The sequence below is a fragment of the Dicentrarchus labrax genome, unplaced genomic scaffold, assembly GCF_905237075.1.
Source record: "Dicentrarchus labrax unplaced genomic scaffold, dlabrax2021, whole genome shotgun sequence".
Classification (NCBI taxonomy): Eukaryota; Metazoa; Chordata; class Actinopteri; family Moronidae; genus Dicentrarchus; species Dicentrarchus labrax.
The window spans coordinates 5,348,699-5,374,063 of record NW_026136719.1 but is presented as its reverse complement, the minus strand read 5'-3'; the positions used below and the strand labels follow the sequence as shown (position 1 = coordinate 5,374,063).

The following is a 25,365-nucleotide window of genomic DNA, read 5'->3' as shown; positions in this document are numbered from 1 at the left end:
TTACATCTTGAAGATCCTGTTTCTCACACATCACAGACTGAAAAACATTCTGCTTTGTGTAGTAATTAAACTGACTTGATTGCATGACAATTACTGCATCCGCATATTTCTGACCTGAATGTCTCCGTTTGATGAACTTATACAGAAGACACATACATTGTGTTTCCTGGTGAACAAGTTTGGGGCAGTTTTGGTTGTTGAGCGTGAGTGCTGTTGACTATTAACCCTACTGTTTTGTTCACTTCCTCATTGTTTGTGAGCCACAGACAAAATCACAAATCAACATGTCAGATTTAATTAATTTAATTTCTTCGTCCGAATGTAGAAAGGTCTTAAAGTGTCATTTGATGAAGATGACAAATACAGAAGTGACCACAAAGCACTGACATTTACAGCATTAAAATAAGGAAATGTTTCAAGGCCGTAGCCATGGAGTCACGGTTGCAGTGGACCAAATCTGCAGAGGGTTCTGTGGGTCTGTGGCCTGGAGACCAACAGGAGTCTCTACAGTAGGATTAGACTGTTGATATAGCCTACATACATAGAGACAGTACAGTGTTTTACATTTATTGTACCTTCCTGCAGCAGTCGAGCATCGCCTTCTGCTGGGGGGACAAACCACATGCACAACTGCAGTACAGCGTAATACTAGAACCAGTGGAAATGATATTGGATATTGGATATATGCAATTTGTTACCATGACATTTTCGAATGATTTTTTTTTTCCATTTCCTGTTCTCATTACCAGTCAAATACGGACGCGAGCAGTGTTCAGTTAGTTGCAATCTGCAGCTTCACCACTAGATGCCACTAAATCTGACACACTGGACCTTTATTGTACTGGATATTTTGTACTTCTAATTTGTCAGTTCAATTTCAGGCACTTTTAAAGGAAGCTTTATCAATAAATGAATGTTTCCTGGTTTCCACCAAAACCACTTCCGTCCAACAACAATCAGCCTTTTGTCACACGAAATACTGATACTTTATGGTATTTTTTATTAAATGCTACTTTATATTTCTATTTGACTACATTTCAGAAACATAGTGTAGGCTTTTACATAGAAAGCTGTGCTGAACTTATAATAAGCTTATATGATGTTCTCTCATTGATTATACAACTACAGTGATAAAGCACTTAAATTTAGCTTCCCCTCAACCAGCCTCCACAATTAAATGCAGTTTGCAAAAGGTATAGTATAAATCATATAACACTGAAAGGGACATTCGCTGCATAATGAGGACAAAAGAAAAAGGATCTGAATACCATGACACGGCTTCACTTCCTGGAGTCAGTGCCAGTAATTCTAATTAAGCAGCATCACACAGAAGTATTCAACCGACAGCTGAGATTGACAGATATTGGAGAAACCTCAGACACACCCAGCACGAGCGGCCTATAAAAAGCTGGTCAAACAATAATCAAAGTTCAGGTAACAGGTAAAATCTGACAGACACTGTTCAGATTTTGTCTTTTCAGATTTGAAGTTTAGAAGAAGAGAACCACCACCATGACTCCAGCTTTCCTTTTCCTCCTCTTCCTCTCATTGACGGCCATTCCTCCGGTAAGTCTCACTCTTTCAGCACTGGGATTATGATGTTAAACTCTGCATGTTGTCCCGTAAAAAACATGTATCTCCAACATGTTAATGCTATTTTTTTCTTTTTTAATATCATTCAGATAGTTTTTAAAGGATTTTATAAGCCTCTTAGAAGGAGAATTGTCCTTTAATTTATATGGATGAAAAAAACAGCAACACATTTTCACTGGACAGCAGCAGAATAATCTGACAAATAACATCATAAAACAGAAGAAAAACACGATTTAAAAACGTACAATTTTATGACTGTGTTACAGGGTGCAACCGATGAGGATGGTGAAACAGGTGAGTTGAATAATGAAGAATTCTCTAGATATTTAAGTAAAATTGTATCTTTTATGTTCTCTTCAGTTCACATCTGAATGATGTGAATAATTTGAAACTGCTGCACCTTGTCTCTGATTACCTCTTATTTCTGTTTGCTTCCAGATGTGTCTTCAGACGTCTCTGAAGTCATCGCTAGAGCTAACGAAGGCATATGTAAGACAGTTTTATATCATCTAAATCTTTTGGCTAAAATACAAATACATTACACCATAGTCAACAGTTATAATCATGTAATCGTTTATGTTGCTGATGTTATTTATCAAGGATCAATTCCAAACATTTGCTGGTTTCAGCTTGTCAAATGAAAAATTCTTCCTTTAATATCTTTGCAAGCAATAGCAAGAATATTGCACTATAGAAAAAAATAATAATAGAGAAAATAATAAAATAATGGACGGACTAATCAATAATAATAAAAACTCTATAGATTCCTGGTTTGAAGATTAATTTGTCTGTTTGTCATTCTGCAGCAACGAGACTGGAACACGGCGACATTGTGCCGAATCGAAACAGGAATGCAGACCCCTGCACTGCCAGAGGCTGCAAGTGGCCGAAAAGCGGAAGCTACGTCAGAGTGCCTGTCACTATCTCCTCCAGCTACAGTAAGCTGACTTTACTCTTAACCTTTGACCTCTAAAAACCTGTCTAGTCAATGTCACTGTTGCTTAGTTCCACTCAGAAATAACAAAATGTATTCAATTTATTTATTTTCTCTTCCTATTTTTTCCACAAAACGTATCTATTTCTGTTTTCTTGATTATATTTTTGAATTGCAATTCTGCCTCATTATGCAATTCAAGTGTGTCATGGTCAACTTTTGCCTTCTGGTTGATCAACTTCAGAGTGCATAGGTCGTCTTTACATGCCTGCCTCCCACTGAGACACTGTCATACCGTGGATTATTAGAACTTATTATTAGCAGTGGTGATAAGAAACACACAAACCCACAATACATATCACCTGGCCCAGAAACTTGAATAAACAAATAATGAATACATAATTATTTAAAACAGATACATAAATAGTAATAACAAAGAGAAATACTTTGTTATTTACATGTAGATGCACATTAATTGTCTCTGCAGCCAGAGAAGAGCGCAACATCATCATTAGAGCCCTGCTGACCTTCCACCAGTCCACCTGCATTCGCTTTGTCTGGAGACGACGATGGCATCGGAATTACCTCCACTTCTTCTCTGGAACTGGGTAGGAAACACACACACACACACACACACACACACACATACACACCATTAGCAAAATTACTTAAAGTATTAAAAGAAAAAAAACATTCACTCCGCAACAATAAATGTCCACTGTGACTGAAATGTTATTATATATGATATTATTAAGTATACACTGATGCATCAATGTAAGAACATTTGGGGCATAAATTAAGAGTGTGCCCACTTCTTAAAGCTCCACTTCAGAACAAGTATCTTTTATTTAAATACAGTCACTTTCCACCACTGAAAACAGGTCTATGTGCTGCTTTTGTGTTGTTCCAGAGAGCAATTCCAAACAATGTATGTTGTCATTAGATTTGGAGGACTTGTTTGATGAGATTATAAAGAGAGAGAGGAAAGTGATTTCTTCCTGTGTGGTCACTATAATAGTAGAAACAATACCTTTTTTACTATGATTTCACTGTGTGTGTGTGTGTGTGTGTGTGTGTGTGTGTGTGTGTGTGTGTGTGTGTGTGTGTGTGTGTGTGTGTGTGTGTTTGTGTGTGTGTGTGTGTGTGTGTGTGTGTGTGTGTGTGTGTGTTTGCGTGTGTGTGTCTTTGTGTGTCAGATGTTGGTCCTACCTGGGCCGTCAAAGCCGAGGACAGCCGGTTTCCCTGAGGAAAAATGGTTGTTTGTACAGAGACACAGTGCAGCACGAGGTTCTCCACGCTCTGGGCTTCCACCACGAGCAGGTCCGCTCCGACAGGGACACATACGTCTCCATCCTCACCCAGAACATTCAGCCAGGTCAGCTTTCCCACAAAAAACTGTTCTGGTTTTATGTCTTATACAATGATGAGAACAATGAGGGCTGAATTTATAGCTCAGATTAGATCAATAACAGAACGACCAGACTGCTACTGCCACTAATGTCTTTAGTTTTGCAGGTATTCGTCCAACTGGACAAAAGCACTGGATGAAAAGTTAGAGGATGCATGCTTGTTGGGTTGAAAGATTTGACCAAGTTGATTAAAACTTAATACATTTCCTCTTTATTTGTATATTATAGTTAGTTTTGCAAGTACAAGCAACATTGTTTCAGTTAATTTGAATGTTTTTCTAAAGTTTAGGTTTTATTTTTATTTTAGTTAACTAAAATGTTTTTTTCACACTAAGTTTTAGTTTTTAGTTTAGTTTTAGTTAGCTATAATAACCTTAAGCCTTCCTGTGTGAACTGAATAGTTAAAATAAACCAACTCAGCAAAGTGATCAACAGACTCTCTTCCTAGCAGGGATAAATCTAAATAAGGAAACAGAAAGGTTTGTTTTGAAGTTTGGCACCAGAACAGCAATACCTGATTGAATGTATCAGGTTGCATTGAAAAACACAGGTGCAACAACTACAGACATTTTCAACCAACTTTTACTGAAGGTCAAAACAGAAAGTTTACAATCTGTATTTCAATATTTTGCTCTCCTCCTGGGCAGGAAAGGAATCAAACTTTGTGAAGGTGGGGACTAACAACCTGGGCACTCCCTACGACTTCAACTCTGTCATGCATTACAGCAAGTGAGTGATTGTATGAGTGCATTCATATATATTCATATCACCTATTATAATTGCTTTAATGTAAGTCAACATGTGTATTCAAAGGAAAGAAAATCAAAAGGTTACATTATTGCTTGATCAAAACTAATCAAAACAAGCACTCACACTGTGAGTACAGACTGTGTACTGGTGTTTGTGTGTGTATAGCTTTATATACAAAAATGTTGATGTCAAAAATGTCATCCTCAAGATTCGCCTTCTCCAGAAACGGGCAGCCAACCATCATTGCGAAGAGCAATCCAAGCCTCAACTTTGGACAGGCCACTGACATGAGTGTCAATGACATTGCTCGTGTCAACAAGCTCTACCAATGCTGTGAGTGAAAAATAAATGCTATATTATGTGCATAAGTCATACTGCCTTACTAATACATCCCAATACTGACTGTGTTACCGTGTAACAGTGCAGTAAAACAAGGGGAAATTAGGGTTAAAATAGGATTAAAATGTTACTTTTCTATGAATAACAATCTCATTCTTTATCTCAACCAGGAATTTAATGACAGAAGGAAACGGTCAAGCTCCAGATACTTCAACTCACCAAAGGCCCAGATCTGTTGTACTGCAAGAATATTACCTCAAAGCAACACAAACTTGTCTTGAATATATAAATGCACTGCATACCTGTGCATATGTGATATAGAGATCTGTAGTGCTGCCACACTTCTCTTAGCTTCTGTTTACATTCAGTCTTATTAAGTATCCGTTACGACACTGGACAGGCAAATTTGCAACAAGTCAATTGTAAAAAAAACGCATTTAGCATAGGGGATCCCAGTTTTTTTCCCTTAGAGGGCCTAAACTGAAACTTATTGGTGGGCCACAGCCAAAAGCAAACACCTAATGTATTGTATTAAGATGCAAAATGTTACCAGGATCCCAGGCTTCCTTTACTGACTCCTCAAAGTGGAAGCTCAGATAATGAAAAATAATTGATAATTAGGGATCCTATATATTTAGAGAGCATTTTTACCCCCCAAAAAGTAAAATATTTTTTTTGCTAGGGCCAAATCGAATCTTATGGTGGGCTAACTCTGGGAAGCTCTGACTGAGCATCTGCAGCTAAGATAGGAATTTGTTTCAGCTTGTCAGAAAGACTCATGAAGGAAAATGTTGGTGAATAATGTTTGTGCTGGGGCTAGTGGAACAGAAGCGCGCTTGAAAAGAGGGCAGAGCTTTGCCTCTTTATTTTTAACAGGTTGATGGTATTACATCTCTTTTAACCACTTATACTTGATGATGATTTAAATAAGTTACTCACTTCTTCTTGTTTGGGTTTAAAATAGAAACTTGTATTTGGTTATGGTTATGGTTTTACTGCGAGGGCTCACAGAGATAAAAAAAAAACAAAAACAAAGTGAAACTATGCATTAAATTTGTAACAAGACAATACATTTTATAAAACGATCATGTTGATGTGAAATCTGTGTGGTTGAGTTGAAATATTAAGTAGCATAAAATAGAAATCTCAAAGTGAAGTACCTCAGAGTTGTAACAAATTTACTTTATTCCGTTGTACCACTGCAAGCTACGATAATTGTCTGCAGACACCAGAAGGTAGTTCTGATATGATCCAATAACAATATTATCAGGACCATTTGAGCCAGATGTATTCTAATTTTTTGTGTTTCTTTTATTCTGAGTTAGGGGTTCCTTTCTGGGGTTTTCTTATACTCGATATTTGTCCATTTATGACTTAGAGTCAACAATTGTGTATTAATTTCTAAATTAAATGCTTTGTTCAATAAAATCAGCAATAATAAAGGTGTGATGTTGTATTTCCACCAAAATGAGGCAGTACCCCTCAATCATTTGAACAGAAATGTACACTACAGTTGACAGTGTAAGATTTCATATCAGTTTTTTGATTTGATTGTAGCAACTTCCAAGTCAGGGCTATTGTAGGAATGTCCCGGCCCCTGAAGTCAAGGGTATTGACTTGAGACTTATCAAACACACGTGTTTTGATGGTGAGGGAAACCTGGACAGATATGGGTAGAGCATGCAAACTCCAGTCAGAAAGGCCCTGCCTTGGCAATAAGCCAAGGAGGGAGACTAACCACAAGTGTAGTGGCTGGGACGACACTATACTTTGGCCGCTCTTGAGCAAAGGGCCATCTTTTCTCCGGTTTTTATTCATAATGCCCAAGTCTTTTGCCTTTTACAAAAGAGGAGTGGAAGGAGAGGATTACCAATTGAAGTTAAATGAATTGTTATTGATTCGGAAGATGTTGTTGTGTGGAGTAGCAGCCATATATGATTCAAGCCTTTTAATTGACCCTAAACCTAAAGTAAATTATAATTCATTTGAAAGCCTCGTTCTTAGTCTTTCTCACCCGACCTGGAAAACACTGCAGCCAGTTCTGTTTGTTATAGTGTACCGCACTCCTGGCCTGTACTCTCAGAGTTTTTATCAAGTTAAGTCCTTAAATTGGATAAAGTAATTATTGTAGGTGATTATAATATTCATGTTGATGTTAACAATGACAGCATTAGTAACACATTTATCTCATTAATAGACTCAATTGGCTTCTGTCAGAGTGTAAATAAACCAACTCACACACAACTGTTTTAATCACACCCTTGACCTTGTTCTATCATATGGCCTTGATATTGAATATTTAATAGTCTTCCCACAAAATCCTTTTCTATCTGAGCATTATTTAATAACTTTGGAATTTCTGTTATCAGATTATACACCATAAGGCAAAACTTCTTACAGCAGATGCCTATCTGACAGTGCTATAGCTAAATTTATGGAGGAGAGTCCACCAATGTTTAATTCAATGCCACGTCTGAATTTAACAGAGTCCTATAACAACTTTAGTCCCTCCCAAATTGATAATCTTGTTAGGGGAGAAATCAAGACTCTCACCAAACAGTTGAAAAGGGGCCCAGCTGATGAAAGGGAAGGCATCAAGGAAGAAGAGGAAGGATAGGGAGAACAAAAGATCCCAGTTCACCAAAGACCCCTTCCGATTCACCAGAACACTGCTGGGTGAAGCAAAATCTGGATGGCTGACTAGCCCCAGAGAAGATGTGGAGGTGTTCTTGAGGGAGACCCACAATGACACCTCCAGAAACCAGGCCCTGGATGCCAACCCAAGCATCAACAGCACAAAGACCCCGGAAAAAGAGCTCAACATAAGTGAACCATCCTGGAAGGAAGTCCAAGAGGTGGTGAAGAAGGCCAGAACAGGATCTGCCCCCGGCCCAAGCTGTATACCATACAAGGTATATAAGAAATGTCCAATGCTCCTTCGGAGGCTGTGGAAGCTGTTCCGGAGGATCTGGAGAAAGGGTACCATTCCATCATGCTGGAAAAAGGCAGAGGGCTGTTTCGTGCCAAAGGAAGAGAACTCCTCAACCATTTACCAATTCAGAACAATCTCACTGCTAAGTGTAGAAGGCAAGATCTTCTTTTCTATACTGGCCAAGAGGATGACCTCGTACATGACAGAGAATGGATACATCAACACCGCTATCCAGAAAGGTGGAATTCCAGGCTTCCCTGGAGGAAAATGTTAAAACATAGGAGACTAGCACTGTGGTACAACCACCAAACCCGCCAATTAAAGCCAAAAGCGAAGAAATCTGAAAGGAGCAACCCCAGGTTCCTCTTAAGCACTGTAGCCAGGCTGACAGAGAGTCACAGCTCTATTGAGCCACATAAACCCATAACCCTAAGTAGCAATGACTTCATGAGCTTCTTTTATGATAAAATTGTTACTATTAGAGACAAAATTCCCCTGAACAGGTATCACTGTCTCTCCAAGTTCAGGAACTTTAACAAATGTAAAATCAGATTATATTTAGACTATTTTTCTGCTATCAATCGTCATCAATTAACTTCAGGCCCCTTCATATCTTAAAGAGCTCATAGTACCCTACTACCCCACTAGAACACTACGTTCTCTGAATGCTGGGCTACTTGTGGTTCCTATAGTCTCTAAAAGTAGAACAGGAGCCAGAGCCTTCAGTTACCAAGCTCCTCTCCTGTGGAACCAGCTTCCAGTTGTGGTTCGGGAGGCAGACACCCTCTCCACATTCAAGAGTAGGCTTAAGACATTCCTCTTTGATAAAGCTTATAGTTAGGGCTGGATCAGGTGAGTCCTGAACCATCCCTTAGTTATGCTGCTATAGGCCTAGACTATCGGGGGATTTCCCATGGTGCACTGAGCTCCTCTCTTCCTTTCCCTCTCTTTCTGCACTCATTCATGTTCTATTAATGCATGTTACTAACTTCACTTCTTCCCCGGAGTTCTTGTGCTTTCTCATCTCGCAGGTTCTCATGGATCCTGGTGGAGCCTCCTGCCATGGTCCTGCTTGACTCCCATTGCTAATGTTACTGATATTATTGTTATTATTATTATTACTATTATTATTACTACAGATATTATTATTACTATAATCACTGCTCATTGTCCCCCATCGTTGTTGTCGTCGTTGTCATCATCTTCTTCATGTTCATCATCTTCTTCAAGTTCATCATCATCAGTCACTACTATTAGTGAAGTTTTTGCTACTGTTGTTGTTGTGCACCTCTGTCTGTCTGTCTTTCTGTCTTTCAGTCTCTCTCTGTCTCTCTCTCTATCTATCTCTCACCCCAACTGGTCGAGACAGACAACCACCCACCTAGAGCCGAAGGGTCTGTCCTAGGTTTCTGCCTTTTAAAGGAATTTTTTCCTTGCAGCCATCGCCAGGTGCTTGCTCATGGTGGTACTGTTGGGTCTCTGTAAATAATGCTATAAGGAGTTCGGTCTAAACCTGCTCTATTTGAAAAGTTTCCTGAGATAACTTCTGTTATAAATTGGTGCTATACCAATAAAATTGAATTGAATTGAATTTAATTCCTGATGTTAGCAAGAAGTGGGTGTGGCCTTTTAGACTTGGAATAAATACATTTAATACAAATTAAATAATTTATGATCACGTTTTCCCTTTTTAGAATCTGTCACACCAGTGCAATGGAGCTGAATGGATTTTTGAGTGTGGTGCTCATAGCATTAAAGATTTGAAATTGATTAAAGGTGTAATGTCCTGTTTCAGGTCGATGTGGAACAGAATTAAACTACAGAAAATATTTCTGGTTATAAATAAATATATTCTCTTGACCAATTTTGTCCAGTTGACAAAAAAAGTCTATTTTCTATTTCCTTTTTTTTCAAAATTAAATAATTTATGATCATGTTTTCCCTTTTTAGAATCTGTACCATAGTTTGTAACATAGTTGTCAAGAACACATCCCTAAGAAATCAAATTAAACCAAAAAGGGACCCATAAAATAAAGCCCCACTGATCTCATCTATTCTGATGTATCATGTGTGTATTAACGTGTTGCAAGTCTGAAGTGTCTATATGTCACAGTGTGCACAACAACATGCAGCCACACCACATTGCTGCTAAAGTTTGGGTTCAGCAGCATGCCGATGTCGTCCAGTAATGTCACTTTACATCTCGATGAACCTGTTTCTCACACATCTCTGTTCAATTTAGTATAGCAGAGCTATACGGCCACCGTATCTTCTCCTTCACGCTCAGAAGGGGAGGATGAAGCGAGGAAGTTGCGATCTGTTTGTCTACACTACTAGATGCCACTAAATCCGACACACACCTTATTGTACTGGATATTTTGTACTTCTAATTGTCAGTTCAATTTCAGGCCCTTTCAAAGGAAGCTTTATAAATAAATGAATGTTTCCTGGTTACCACCAAAACCACTTCTGTCCCAAAGTGAACAATCAGCCTTTTGTCACATCAATTACTCATCCACTAAAGTGCATCCTTCTGTACTGACAATCAACTTAAACACTTGCAAAAAACCTGTTTCTGTTGCCTTTTTCTTTCTTTATCCATTGGTAGATATCTGATACTGATACCTTTACTTCAGTATTTTCATTTAATGCTACTTTATACTTCTATTTGACTATATTTCAGAAAACATGGTGTAGGCTTTTACATAGAAAATGTGAAGCCTACTGAGCTGAGCTTACAAAATATGATGTTCTCTCATTGATTATACAACTACAGTGATAAAGCAGTTAAATTTGGCTTCCCCTCAACCAGCCTCCACAATTAAATGCAGTTTACAAAGGGTATAATAAAAATAATATAACACTGAAGGGGACATTCTCTGCATAATAAGGACTTTTGCTTTCATTTTGTATCGCTACTTTTACAAAAGTAAAGGATCTGAATACTTACTCCACCACTGCATGTCTTCACTTCCTGGAGAATCACTGCCAGTCATTCTAATTAAGCAGCATCACACAGAAGTATTCAACCGACAGCTGAGATTGACAGATATTGGAGAAACTTCAGACACACCCAGCATGAGCGGCCTATAAAGAGTGAGGAGCTGAACTTCTGCAGCAACAAGCATCAGAGCTCAGGTAACTAATCTGACAGACACTGTTCAGATTTTGTCTTTTCTTATTGAAGTTTAGAAGAAGAGGACCACCACCATGACTCCAGCTTTCCTTTTCCTCCTCTTCCTCTCATTGACGGCCATTCCTCCGGTAAATCTCACTCTTTCAGAACAGGGATTATGATGTTAAACTCTGCATGTTGTCCCGTAAAAAACATGTATCTCCAACATGTTAATGCTAATTTTAGATTTTTGAGATCATTCAGATGGTTTTCAAAGGATTTTATGAGCCTTTTAAGAGGGAGAATTGTCCTTTAATTTATATGGATGAAATAAAAAACAGCAACACATTTTCACTGGACAGCAGCAGAATAATCTGACAAATAACATCATAAAACAGAAGAAAAACACGATTTAAAAATGTACAATTTTATGACTGTGTTACAGGGTGCAACCGATGAGGATGGTGAAACAGGTGAGTTGAATAATGAAGAATTCTCTAGATATTTAAGTAAAATTGTATCTTTTATGTTCTCTTCAGTTCACATCTGAATGATGTGAATATTTTAAAGTGCTGCACCTTGTCTTTGACACTCGCTGTTTTTTCTGTTTGCTTCCAGATGTGTCTTCAGACGTCTCTGAAGTCATCGCTAGAGCTAACGAAGGCATATGTAAGACAGTTTTATTTCATCTAAATCTTTTGGCTAAAATACAAATACAATATGGCAATGATAGTCAACAGTTATAATCACATAATCGTTTATGTTGCTGATGTTATTTATCAAGGATTCCAAACATTTGCTGGTTTCAGCTCGTCAAATGAGAAATTTCTTCCTTTAATATCTTTGTAAGCAATAGCAAGACTATTGCACTATAGAAAAAATTAATAATAGAGAAAATAATAAAATAATGGACGGACTAATCAATAATTTTCTAATAAAGAAATGTTAGTTTCAGCCCTAAAACTCTATATATTCCCGGTTTGAAGATTCATTTGTCTGTTTGTCATTCTGCAGCAACGAGACTGGAACATGGTGACATTGTGCCGAATCGAAACAGGAATGCAGACCCCTGCACTGCCAGAGGCTGCAAGTGGCGTAAACGCGGACGCTACGTCAGAGTGCCTGTCATTATCTCCTCCAGCTACAGTAAGTTAGACTTAACTCTTAACCTTTGACCTCTAAAAACCTGTTTAGTCAATGTCCCAATGGCCCAGAAACTTGAATAAACAAATAATGAATACATAATTATTTAAAACAGATACATAAATAGTAATAACAAAGAGAAATACTTTGTTATTTACATGTAGATGCACATTAATTGTCTCTGCAGCCAGAGAAGAGCGCAACATCATCATTAGAGCCCTGCTGACCTTCCACCAGTCCACCTGCATTCGCTTTGTCTGGAGACGACGATGGCATCGGAATTACCTCTACTTCTTCTCTGGAACTGGGTAGGAAACACACACACACACACGCGCACACACATACACACCATTAGCAAAATTACTTAGAGTATTAAAAGAAAAAAAACATTCACTCCGCAACAATAAATGTCCACTGTGACTGAAATGTTATTATATATGATATTATTAAGTATAAACTGATGCATCAATGTAAGAACATTTGGGGCATAAATTAAGAGTGTGCCCACTTCTTAAAGCACCACTTCAGAACAAGTATCTTTTATTTAAATACAGTCACTTTCCACCACTGAAAACAGGTCTATGTGCTGCTTTTGTGTTGTTCCAGAGAGCAATTCCAAACAATGTATGTTGTCATTAGATTTGGAGGACTTGTTAGATGAGATTATAAAGAGAGAGAGGACAGTGATTTCTTCCTGTGTGGTCACTATAATAGTAGAAACAATACCTTTTTTACTATGATTTCACTGTGTTTTTTTTTTTTTTGTGTGTGTGTGTGTGTGTGTGTGTGTGTGTGTGTGTGTCTTTGTGTGTTTGCGTGTGTGTGTGTGTGTCTTTGTTTGTCAGATGTTGGTCCTACCTGGGCCGTCAAAGCCGAGGACAGCCGGTTTCCCTGAGGAAAAATGGTTGTTTGTACAGAGACACAGTGCAGCACGAGGTTCTCCACGCTCTGGGCTTCCACCACGAGCAGGTCCGCTCCGACAGGGACACATACGTCTCCATCCTCACCCAGAACATTCAGCCAGGTCAGCTTTCCCACAAAAAACTGTTCTGGTTTTATGTCTTATACAATGATGAGAACAATGAGGGCTGAATTTATAGCTCAGATTAGATCAATAACAGAACAACCAGACTGCTACTGCCACTAATGTCTTTAGTTTTGCAGGTATTCGTCCAACTGGACAAAAGCACTGGATGACAAGTTAGAGGATGCATGCTTGTTGGGTTGAAAGATTTGACCAAGTTGATTAAAACTTAATACATTTCCTCTTTATTTGTATATTATAGTTAGTTTTGCAAGTACAAGCAACATTGTTTCAGTTAATTTGAATGTTTTTCTAAAGTTTAGGTTTTATTTTTATTTTAGTTAACTAAAATGTTTTTTTCACACTAAATTTTAGTTTTTAGTTTAGTTTTAGTTACCTATAATAACCTTAAGCCTTCCTATGTGAACTGAAAAGTTAAAATAAACCAACTCAGCAAAGTGATCAACAGACTCTCTTCCTAGCAGGGATAAATCAGAAAGGTTTGTTTTGAAGTTTGGCACCAGAACAGCAATACCTCATTGAATGTATCAGGTTGCATTGAAAAACACAGGTGCAACAACTACAGACATTTTCAACCAACTTTTACTGAAGGTCAAAACAGAAAGTTTACAATCTGTATTTCAATATTTTGCTCTCCTCCTGGGCAGGAAAGGAATCAAACTTTGTGAAGGTGGGGACTAACAACCTGGGCACTCCCTACGACTTCAACTCTGTCATGCATTACAGCAAGTGAGTGATTGTATGAGTGCATTCATATATATTCATATCACCTATTATGATTGCTTTAATGTAAGTCAACATGTGTATTCAAAGGAAAGAAAATCAAAAGGTTACATTATTGCTTAATCAAAACTAATCAAAACAAGCACTCACACTGTGAGTACAGACTCAGTGTGTGCTGGTGTTTGTGTGTGTATAGCTTTATATACAAAAATGTTGTGTTTGTGTCGTCCTCAAGATACGCCTTCTCCAGAAACGGGCAGCCAACCATCATTGCGAGGAGCAATCCAAGCCTCAACTTTGGATACGCCACAGACATGAGTGTCAATGACATTGCTCGTGTCAACAAGCTCTACCAATGCAGTGAGTGAAAAATAAATGCTATATTATGTGCATAAGTCATACTGTCTTACACACACAGCTAATACATCCCACTACTGACTGGGTTACTGTGTAACAGTGCAGTAAAACAAGGGAAAAATAGAGTTAAAATAGGATTGAAATATTGTGTTTCTGAGATGGTTTTCTATGAATCACAATCTCATTTTTTTTCTCAACCAGGAATTTAATGACAGAAGGAAACGGCCAAGCTCCAGATACTTCAACTCACCAAAGGCCCAGATCTGTTGTACTGCAAGAATATTACCTCAAAGCAACACAAACTTGTCTTGAATACATAAGTGTACTGCATACCTGTGCATATGTGATATAGAGATCTGTAGTGCTGCCACACTTCTCTTAGCTTCTGTTTACATTCAGTCTTATTAAGTATCCAGTACGACACTGGACAGGAAAATTTGCAACAAGTGAAGACGCCAAAACAGCATTTAGCACCGGGGAGCCCAGTTTTTTTTTTTCCTTGGAGGGCCAAAACATATGGGTGGGCCACGGGCCAAAGCAAACACCTAATGTATTGTATTAAGATGTAAAATGTTACCACGATCCCAAGTTTCTGACTTCCTACTCAAAGTGGAAGCTCAGATAATGAAAAAGAATTGCTTATTAGGGATCCTATATATTTAGAGAGCATTTTTACCCCACAAAAAATAAAATCCTTTTTTTTTGCTAGAAACATCTTATGGGTCAAATCGAACCTTATGGTGGGCCAACTTTGGGAAGCTCTGACTCAGCATATGCAGCTAAGATAGAAATTTGTTTCAGCTTGTCAGAAAGACTCATGAAGGAAAATGTTGGTGAAAAATGTTTGTGCCGGGGCTAGTGGAACAGAAGCGAGCTGTTCTTTATTTTGAACAGGTCAATGGTATTACGTCTCTTTCTGCTGAGGTCAGACATTGTTCTTTTAACCACTTATAATGTGATTTAAATCAGTTACTCACTTCTTCTTGTTTGGGTTTAAAATAGAAACTTGTAATTGGTTATGGTTATGGTTTTACTGCGAGGGCTCACAGAGATTAAAATAAAAAAACAAACAAAGTGAAACTATGCATTAAATTTGTAACAAGACATTACATTTTATAAAACGATCATGTTGATGTGAAATCTGTGTGGTTGAGTTGAAATATAAAGTAGCATAAAATAGAAATCTCAAAGTGAAGTACCTCAAAGTTGTAACAAATGTACTCTGTTACTTTGCACCATTGCAAACTACAATAATTGTGTGCAGACACCAGAAGGGTGTCATTTGGGGTTAGGGGTTAGGGGTTCGATTCTGGGTTTTTTATACTGGATATTTGTCCATTTATGATTTAGAGTCAACAATTGTGTATTAATTTCTACAATTAAATGCTTTGTTCAATAAAATCAACCAAAAATAAAGGTGTGATGTTGTATTTCCACCAAAATGAGGCAGTACCCCTCAATCATTTTAACAGGAATGTACACTACAGTTGACAGTGTAAGATTTCATCAGTTTTTTGATTTGATTGTAGCAACTTCCAGATCAGTGCTGTTGTGGGAATGTCCAGGACTCTAAAGTCAAGTGTATGACTGGACAGTTGTTGTACAGGTGTAGCCACCAGTAAAATGAATGTACAATGCTCACAGTTGTTAAGATACACACCACCTGACACACCTTCAGAAGAACAGCCCTCCACATCAGCTCAACCAGCACCAGCAAATGTTGAAAATCCATCATCCACGGGTAATGTTATAAATAGTTAAGTTACAGTGGAGGTGCAGTGGTACGTGACTGACCCACCGCTGGAAAGAACAGAGGACCCACTGGCTCATCTGTTTAAACTAGCAAAACTATTTTTATGCACGCCAGCATCACCTGAGCAAGTATTTTCCAAATGGGGAGAAGTTGTGAGCAAAAGAAAGAAGAAACCAGCTCAGTCCAACAACTGTTAAAATAGTTACACAAGCACACCCAACCTGTGCCATATTTTCCCACCACTCTCTCCTCAAAAACACAATACACACATTAATCAATCTTTATTTGTAAATGGAACATGATATTCATTTTTAGTGTGTGTGTGCATCGAAGAATTTTTAAAGCAAAGATAATTTAATTCTGAGAGTGATCAAAGCAAAGATGCTTCAGAACAAACAGAGATTCAAATAAAGTGGTTTCTCCAACACTGCTCATTAAGGTGTGTGTGTGTGTGTGTGTGTGTGTGTGTGTGTGTGTGTGTGTGTGTGCATGTGTGTGTGTGTGTGTGTGTGTGTGTGTGTGTGTGCGTGCGTGTGTATTTAATTAAAAGCCTCCTGTCCACCAACTAGCCAGCCTAATTTGACTGCAGCTTTGCACTTCGCCGGAAGAGGTTGCTGTAACTGAAGCTTCTTGCTGGCGTGGCAGTCCTTTGGTGTGTGTGCAGCAGCCATCTGAGCTCCTGCACGCTACTGCATTTAAAGAGAGAGAGTGATTCCTCAGTGAGCACCGGCTCAAACGATCAACTCACCCGGCACTGCTCTCACAATTCATCGACACCTCTCTTCCTCCTGCAGCTGAATGTAAACCTCACCCACCTCTGCTGAATGTTTGGATGAATTTGCTGCATGGAAGAAATTATTACAGCAGCTCCGACTCTGGGAAGAAATAGTGATATTGGGCTGTGTGTCCACCTATTGGATGTTTTATCATCCACCTCCATGGTTAAGGTCTAAGGTTCAATCTTGACTGTTGGTAGGAGAGGGGACAAACTTCCTGTGTTGAGCTTGCAAAACTTTCTGTAGCAGTGTAACAATGTTATGCTACTTCTGCCTTTGCTATTGTATTCGCAGAGGTCACTGGCCAGAAAGACAAAACCTTTTTACACATTTGATCAAATAACAATAACACTTATTTTTCCTATTTTCTTTCTTCCAGAGTTAAATCATTTATAATAATAATAATAATACATTATTTTATAAAGCACTTCAAAGGCACTTTACATGGTCTATTCTATTCTGATTTATTGTGTGTGTGTGTGTGTGTGTGTGTGTGTGTGTGTGTGTGTGTGTGTATGTGTGTGTGTGTATAGCCAAGAAAAACATATATATCTCACTGCAACAACATACAGCCTCTCCACATTCCTGCTGCATGTCTCTGAGGGTGTTTTGTTCCTAAGGATCATGGAAGTCAAGTTGTCATTTTGAAGTCTGAGTTCAGCTGCATGCCGATGTCACTGTGCTCTAAAGCTTCCAGTAATGTCGCTTTACATCTGACTGACAAAGGGACTAACCTGAATGTCTCTCTTTGTTAAACATATACAAAAGACACAAGAATGTGCTTCCTGGTGAACAAGTTTGGAGCTGAGTGCTATTGACTTTAACCCTTGTGTTTGGTTGACATTAACTTTACTTCCTCGTTTGGGGTTGCCGAACATAAAAAACAAATCATCCATCATTTTTGTTTTATTGCACACCTACACCTATCCTACACATTACCTTTGTGACATAATACCTTACGCAACGTACACAGGTGGAAGAAGGAAGTTCTTGCCTGTTTGAGAGCATTAGCCAACATCTATAAAGTGGGTTTAGTGGAAACTCTTTGGATCTTTGAATATGGCTGTCCTTTATTACCAGTGCTCCAATCAGAGCCATGATTATAATAGACCTTCTTCACAGCTGCCATTGTGACATGAAACAGTAGGGTAAACACAGATGTTTACCCCATGGCCACCTTAGCTTCTCCTTGGCGCTTAGAAGGGGAGGATGAAGCGAGGAAGTTGCGATCTAACAATTACACTGCTAGATGCCACTAAATCCTACACACTGGACCTTTATATAACTATAAGATATTTTGTATTTCTAATACAGGTCCTTTTAAGGGAAGCTTTGTATAGAAATGTTTCCTGGTTTCCACCCAAACCACCCAAACCACACCAGTGAACAATAAGCCTCTTGGTTTGTCCCTTGAAAATTACTCATCCATTCACAAGCATTCGTCTGTCAATGGACAGTGTGAACTGATAGTGGCTGTTATGCTCTAGCCCTGTGAGCGAAGTTTGATCTTTAGTTTGGGTAAAAATAGCCTCGTCTCTGAGAAGAATGCAGACTGTACTCTTTGGAAACAAGTTACATTTTACAGACATAAGACATTAAACAACTTGTTTTTGTTGTCTTTGTAGCCTTCTTTTCCTTTCTTTAGTCAGTGTCATCAGATGTCAGTACTGATATCTCCATTGGTAAAATGCAACTAAAGACATTTACAAGGAGCGTACTTGAGTACACTACTACTACTTGCTTCTTTATGTTTCTATTTGACAACAGAGAGAGTAAAGACTACCTTTAGTAATTACTAGTTGCTTTGCAAATGAAGATTTTACATCGAAAGCTGTGCTGAGTTTATAAAATATGATGTTCTCTCATTGATTATACAACTACAGTAATAAAGCAGTTACATTTAGCTTCCCCTAAACCAGCTTCCACTATCAAATTCAATTTACAAAATTATAATAGGAAAAACTATAACATTCAAAGGTCCATTCTCTGCATAATCAGGACTTTTGCTTTTGTCATAAATCGCTACTTTTATATAAGTTAAGGATCTGAATACCACCACATGTCCTTACTGTGATGGGATTTCCGGCGTGGAAAAATACTGCCAGTCATTCTGATTAAGCAGGATCACACAGAAGTATTCAACCGGCAGAAGACTGACAGATGTTGGTGAAACCTCAGACACACCCAGCATGAGCGGCCTTTAAAGAGCAAGGAGCTGAACTTCTGCAGCATCAAGCATCAGCAAGTTCAGGTACAACAGGGAAAATCTGTGGACCACCACCATGACTCCAGCTTTCCTTTGCCTCGTCTTCCTCTCATTGACGGCCATTCCGGCGGTAAGTGTCACTCTTTCAGCACTGGGATTGTGATGTTAAACATTGCCTGCTGCCCTGTGAAAATTAACTAAAAATAGATTTTTTTTAGATCATTCAGATGCTTTTAAGAGGATTATATGAGCCTTTAAGATGGAGCATTAATTTATATGGATGAAAAAAAACTGCAACAACATCAAGAAACATAAAGAAACACAATTTTAAAAATGTGCAATTTCATGACTTGTGTTACAGGGTGCAACCGATGATGAAGCTGTAACCGGTTAGTTGAATAATTAATAATTTTTCAGATATTGAATTTACATTTTTATCTTTTATGTCCTCGATTCACATCTGAATGATGTGAATAATTTCAACTGCTACACTTTCTGTTTACTTCCAGATGGGTCTTTAGACGTCTCTGAAGTCATCGCTATAGCTAACGAAGGCATATGTAAGACAGTTTTATATCATCTAAATCTTTTGGCAAAAATACAAATACATTACACCATAGTCAACAGTTCTAATCATGTAACTGTTTATGTTGCTGATGTTATTTATTTATAAGGATAAATTCCAAACATTTGCTGGTTTCAGCTCGTCAAATGAAAAATTCTTCCTTTAATATCTTTGCAAGCAATTGCAAGACTAATGCACTATAGAAAAAAATAATAATAGAGAAAATAATAAAATAATGGACGGACTAATCAATAATAATAAAAACTCTATAGATTCCTGGTTTGAAGATTAATTTGTCTGTTTGTCATTCTGCAGCAACGAGACTGGAACACGGCGACATTGTGCCAAATCGAAACAGGAATGCAGACCCCTGCACTGCCAGAGGCTGCAAGTGGCCGAAAAGCGGAAGCTACGTCAGAGTGCCCGTCACTATCTCCTCCAGCTACAGTAAGTTGACTTAACTCTTAACCTTTGACGTCTAAAAACCGGTCTAGTCAATGTCACTGTGGCTTGGTTCCAGTCACAAATAACAAAGTTTCATTGTAGTGAAAAAGAGAAAAAGAAAAAACGTTTAGAAGTGGGCACAAATACTGTCTTAACATTTAGATTTATAACTTTTTACTTGTTGTGTCATTTAAAACCTGATGAGCAGTTAAGCTTTGCTGACTGCAGTTGAGCACAGTACTTTTAGAACATTTACATCCATTAATGTAAGACAAGAGTCTTTCCTTTTTCTTTTTTATTAATATTTTGGGTGAGATCCACGCCTCCCCGACACCGTCCGATCCTCGCCACAATTGGATTTCTTTGTAGTTTCTGGTCTGTATGTCCACAGGTTATCAATACACAATAAATATCTGTATATGAATGGATAGAGGAGAGTGTCAGTGATCCACTGATATAAGAGCTATGTGAATTTTCTGAACCTCAATGATGACTTAAGACTTATGGGAATGTCATTCGTTTTGCAGGTATTTGGCCATAAAAAATAAAGTATAAGAACACAGTCACACCAAACCAAACCCAAACAACCTCAAAAAGACAGACACACATCAAAATAAGTAGATACATAATAATAATTAAAAGAAATACTAAATCTTACTTGTAGAGTAACAAATTCTTATACAGAAAAACACCTCACAAGATAATAAAAAAACAACAATATGGGTATACTGCACTTGATGTTCTTTTTAATTAAGTGAGAAAAGGACGATCAAAAAAAAACATTTTAAAGGAAATACAGAAATTATGTATAAATAAATAGATAAATAAGTAATCCCTACCAGCCCTCAGCTGAAAATGTGAGATGTGAGAAGAAGTGAGCAACCTGTTTGTCTCTGCAGCCAGAGAAGAGCGCAACATCATCATTAGAGGCCTGGTGAGCTTCCACCAATCCACCTGCATTCGCTTTGTCTGGAGACGATCTTCCGATCGGAATTACCTCCACTTCTTCTCTGGAACTGGGTAGGACACACACACACACACACACACACACACACACACACACACACACACACACACACTAACATGAAAGGATTGGAGTTGACACAGCACAAAGTATTCAAAGTATTAAAAGTAAAAGCAATCATACTGTGACTGAAATGTTATTATATGTGACATTATTAAGTGAATACTGATCCATCAATGTAAAACAAGCATTTTAGTGTTGTAGCTGTTTAAGTTGGAGCTAGTTTTAGACTTCTTTAGGGGTCGGGCCTCTCAAAAAGGGTCACAAGATAAATCCAAGCGATCGTGAGATTAGAGAAGAAATAGCTTTTATTGACACAGTGGAGACAGACAGGAAACAAGGGAGGAGAAGGAGAGGAGAATGACATGTGTAGTGTGGTGTGCCTCTCAGCCACACCCCAAGTTTCTATTCCTGTTAAGAGTGTGTGTTTGTGTCTTTGTGTGTCAGGTGTTGGTCCTACCTGGGCCGTCAAAGCCGAGGACAGCCGGTTTCCCTGAGGAAAAATGGTTGTTTGTACAAAGATACAGTGCAGCACGAGGTTCTCCACGCTCTGGGCTTCCACCACGAGCAGGTCCGCTCCGACAGGGACACATACGTCTCCATCCTCACCCAGAACATCCAGCCAGGTCAGCTCACCCACAAAAACCTTTATTTCTGGTCACACCTAAGGCTGATCAGTACTGACTGTCAGTAGTTTTGCAGGTATTTGGCCATAAACCAAAGTATTGGGCAAACTGAAGTTTTGACCTGATGATTGCACTGGATGAAAAGTTAGAGGATCGCGAGCCATTTCTAGAAGTGTAGGTAGTTTGTACTTCAGGTCCCTTTCAACCTTCACTTGAGCACAAATACTTTTTTGACTGCTACGCTAGCCCTCGCTACAGCTGAACGCTGTGTTGTTATATTGGTGAGGTGTTGGCTGTATGGAGATTTATGGACAATGGTTATGGATTCTTACATGTGACACACTGAAGACCTTCACTGGGTTATATCTATATGAACTAGTGTGCAAACTCCTGATTGGGTTGCATTGATAAAACAGCCACGACCACAGACAATTTGAACCAACTGTAACTGATGGATTTACAATCTGTATTTCAATATTTTGCTCTCCTCTTTTGCAGGAAAGGAATCAAACTTTGTGAAGGTGGGGACTAACAACCTGGGCACTCCCTACGACTTCGACTCTGTCATGCATTACAGCAAGTGAGTGATTGTGTGAGCTAACAAACTGAGAACTTCTGGTTAAACTGAAGAAAATACCTCATTTGCAGTCACATTATAAGTTAATCAAAACTGATCAAAAGACGTAAGAATGCTTTAATTGTGAGTACAGATTCAGTGTGTGCTTGTGTTTGTGTGTGTATAGCTCTATATACCAAAATGTTGTGTTTGTGTCGTCCTCAAGATTCGCCTTCTCCAAAAACGGGCAGCCAACCATCGTCTCTAGGAGCAATCCAAGCCTTAACTTTGGACAAGCGACAGAGATGAGTGTCAATGACATTGCTCGTGTCAACACGCTTTACGAATGCTGTGAGTGGAAAAATAAATGCTACATTATGTACATAAATCATACTGTCTTACACACACAGCTAATACATCCCATTATTGACTCGGCAACCATGTAACAGTGCAGTAAAACAAGGGAAAAGATAGGGTTGGAATATTGTATATCTGAGATTGTTTTTCTATGAATCAGAATCTAACTGTTTTTTTTCTCCACCAGGACTTGATGGAAGGAAACGGCTGACCTTCAAATACATCAAGAGATAAGTCCGGGTTTGTCAGGATTACACTAAAGGCCCAGATCTGTCGTACTGCAAGAATATAAGCAACATAAACTTGTCTTGAATATATAAATGTGTCAAATACCTGTGCATATGTGATACAGAGATCTAAAGTGCTGCCACACTTTTGTTAGCTTCTGTTTGCATTCGGTTTCATTTAGTATCCACTACGGCACTAAAGTGAAGTAGCTCAAAATTATTATTAATAAATTGCAAAACAAATGTACTTAGTTACTTTGCACCACTGCCAACTATGATAATTGTGTGCAGACACGGGAAGGGAGCTCTGATAGGATCCAGTAACAATATTATCCATGAGCCAATTGTCTTCTAATTTTTTGTGATTTTTAAATGTTGGGGGTTTCTTTCTTTTGTTTTCTTTGTGTTAATTTCTACAATGAAATTATACATTTGTTCAATAAAATCAGCAAGAATAAAGATGTGGTGTTATATTTCCACTAAAAGGGCAACCCATGGAGGCAGCACCCCTCAATCATTTTAACAGGGATGTACAGTACAGTTTGGATCATGGCTTCTCCTTAGTTTGACAGTGTACGATTTCATATCGGTTCTTTGTTTTCAATGGATATACTTATTTTTAAAAAGAGTCTTAAACAATGGATACAGTGCACAAAAAGCCCTTGTTCTGCAGAAGTGATTAGTATCAAATATTACATTATTAAAGTAATACTGATGCTTCAGTGTGTAAGCATAATTTAGATATTGGAGCTCAAGATGGAGCTAGTTTTAAGTACTTTATATATAGTCAGTTTAGATAGCTAATTATGGTAGAATAAAAACATATCTAATTGTGAAATGCTGATTTTTTAAAATCTCTTTTAGCCTCAAATAGTTATGAAGATTTCAATTTCTCTTCTTTAATCTGAAAGGCAATTGGTGGTACTTAGTAAGTAGTGACTAATGTAGTGGAGTGGAAGTATAAAGTAGCATGACATTTAAATACTCAAGTACAAGTGCCTCAGAATTGTAAGTTCAGTTTTCAGTCACACATTTCTAAAAATGTTTCCTGCTTGCTCGCTCAGATTTATTCCAGGCATCACACTGACTCATACACTGTCACCTGCAGGTTATAGACAGGGCCGAGACTAAGGGCTGTCAGGAACAGCAGCCACGGGCACACGCTCTGGCAGCACTGTGTCAGCTTGTCCATTTACGAATTTTTAAGGCAAATCAAACAAAATGTGATGTTAACTGTTAATTGTTGGTCTCATTTCCAAGTTGTCAAATAGTGCTGCTTGGTCAGTGGCCATTTGTTTCAAAATATGACGCTGTAGGTATCCCAGTAGCATCACTGTCCAAAAATCCAGGTTAGGGTATAGTGTAAGGTAAATCCCCTGATGGAGTCCAGACGTCTGTGGTGGCAGCGGCTAATCAACAACTACTCAATTAGTTTTAATGTCTATAAACTGTGACCATTTCACAACATTCAGTACAGCAATGATGCTTTCTCCATTATATTGCAAGCTTGTTAGCTTATTCTTCAAGAAAGCTGGTATTTTTAAAACATTTTTTAAAATCTTTTTATTATAATTAACAATTTTAATGAAAAGACAAAAACCAACAATCAATGTATTAATTAAGAAATGTTTTCAAAGAACCTATGGTTGGAAGTATCAAACACTTCTTCAGTGGCATAGTAAGACTCAGATCAACTCAGATTGCTGTAGTTAAGATAAGATAAGATAAGATAAGGTAAGGTAAGGTAAGGTAAGGTAAGGTAAGGTAAGGTAAGGTAAGGTAAGATAAGATAAGATAAGATAAGATAAGATAAGATAAGATAAGATAGATAGATCAGATCAGGTCCGGATAGAATAGATAAGATAAGATAAGATAAGATAAGGTAAGGGAAGGGAAGGGAAGGGAAGGAAAGGAAAGGAAAGATAAGAAAAGAAAAAAAAAAAAAAAAAAAAAAAAAAAAAAAAAAAAAAAAAAAAAAAAAAAAAATAAAATAAAAAAAAAAAAAAAAAAAAAAAAAAAAAAAAAAAAAGACACAGTCTCACGCAGTGGAGGTACTGGGTTCTGTGGCGTTGTGGAGGATGACGGTTGATGATCCAGCTACCTTGAGGCAAGTGGCTGGATGAGTCTCATCTGTGACTCGGATGAGAGGGAAGCTCTGCCTCCACACCGTCCAGTTACATCTCCACTACAGAGCAAGCCTTCCTCACCAGCTTGTTAGCACCACATGTCCCTCCCCAACAGGACTGCAACAAACAAACAAACAAACAAACAAAGCGCCAACGTTTCCAAAAACAACATTGTCATTGAACATGGGAAACTGTCTACAACATCTCTCAGCTATTGGAATGGTTAGGTTAGGGAAAGGTTGTGGTTATGATTAAGGTGTGGTTTGGATCAGGCAACTAGAACACTTGGTTAAGGGTTGAGGAACGTCCTGGTTGCGGTTAATGAAAAAGTGAGGGTTAATTGCAAGTCTGTGATGGAACGTGAT

At 38.2% G+C, this 25,365-nt stretch overlaps 2 protein-coding genes and 1 long non-coding RNA gene across 6 annotated transcripts; 2 read left to right on the top strand and 1 right to left on the bottom strand.

The window, feature by feature from the left end:
- Positions 1–1,363: 1,363 nt before the first annotated feature.
- On the top strand, positions 1,364–15,756 carry LOC127351485 (high choriolytic enzyme 1-like). 4 transcript variants are annotated; one of them, XM_051379040.1, is made up of 9 exons: positions 1,364–1,566; positions 11,518–11,545; positions 11,691–11,741; positions 12,087–12,218; positions 12,403–12,523; positions 13,061–13,239; positions 13,908–13,989; positions 14,219–14,343; positions 14,542–15,756. In XM_051379040.1, the coding sequence occupies exons 1-9, from the start codon at positions 1,513–1,515 to the stop codon at positions 14,547–14,549; spliced, it is 780 nt and encodes a 259-aa protein (XP_051235000.1). In that variant the 5' UTR covers positions 1,364–1,512; the 3' UTR covers positions 14,550–15,756. The 4 variants fall into 4 exon arrangements, with proteins under 4 accessions (XP_051235000.1, XP_051234999.1, XP_051235002.1 ...); XM_051379042.1 differs by lacking the exons at positions 11,518–11,545; positions 11,691–11,741; positions 12,087–12,218; ... (3 more) ...; positions 14,219–14,343; positions 14,542–15,756 and adding exons at positions 1,860–1,887; positions 2,032–2,082; positions 2,400–2,531; ... (3 more) ...; positions 4,895–5,019; positions 5,196–6,467 and having other exon boundaries at positions 1,402–1,566; XM_051379041.1 differs by lacking the exon at positions 1,364–1,566 and adding an exon at positions 11,085–11,221.
- On the bottom strand, positions 12,391–21,549 carry LOC127351487 (uncharacterized). Its single transcript, XR_007880906.1, has 2 exons — positions 21,082–21,549; positions 12,391–12,500 (listed from the first exon to the last, which is right to left on the bottom strand). It is a non-coding gene; the product is annotated as an uncharacterized LOC127351487 (long non-coding RNA).
- LOC127351486 (high choriolytic enzyme 1) lies at positions 19,054–23,333 on the top strand. The gene is made up of 9 exons (XM_051379043.1): positions 19,054–19,205; positions 19,437–19,464; positions 19,585–19,635; positions 19,956–20,087; positions 20,984–21,104; positions 21,556–21,734; positions 22,233–22,314; positions 22,517–22,641; positions 22,835–23,333. Coding segments are annotated over exons 1-9 (774 nt in total). The 5' UTR covers positions 19,054–19,151; the 3' UTR covers positions 22,837–23,333.
- The last annotated feature ends 2,032 nt before the right edge of the window (positions 23,334–25,365 follow it).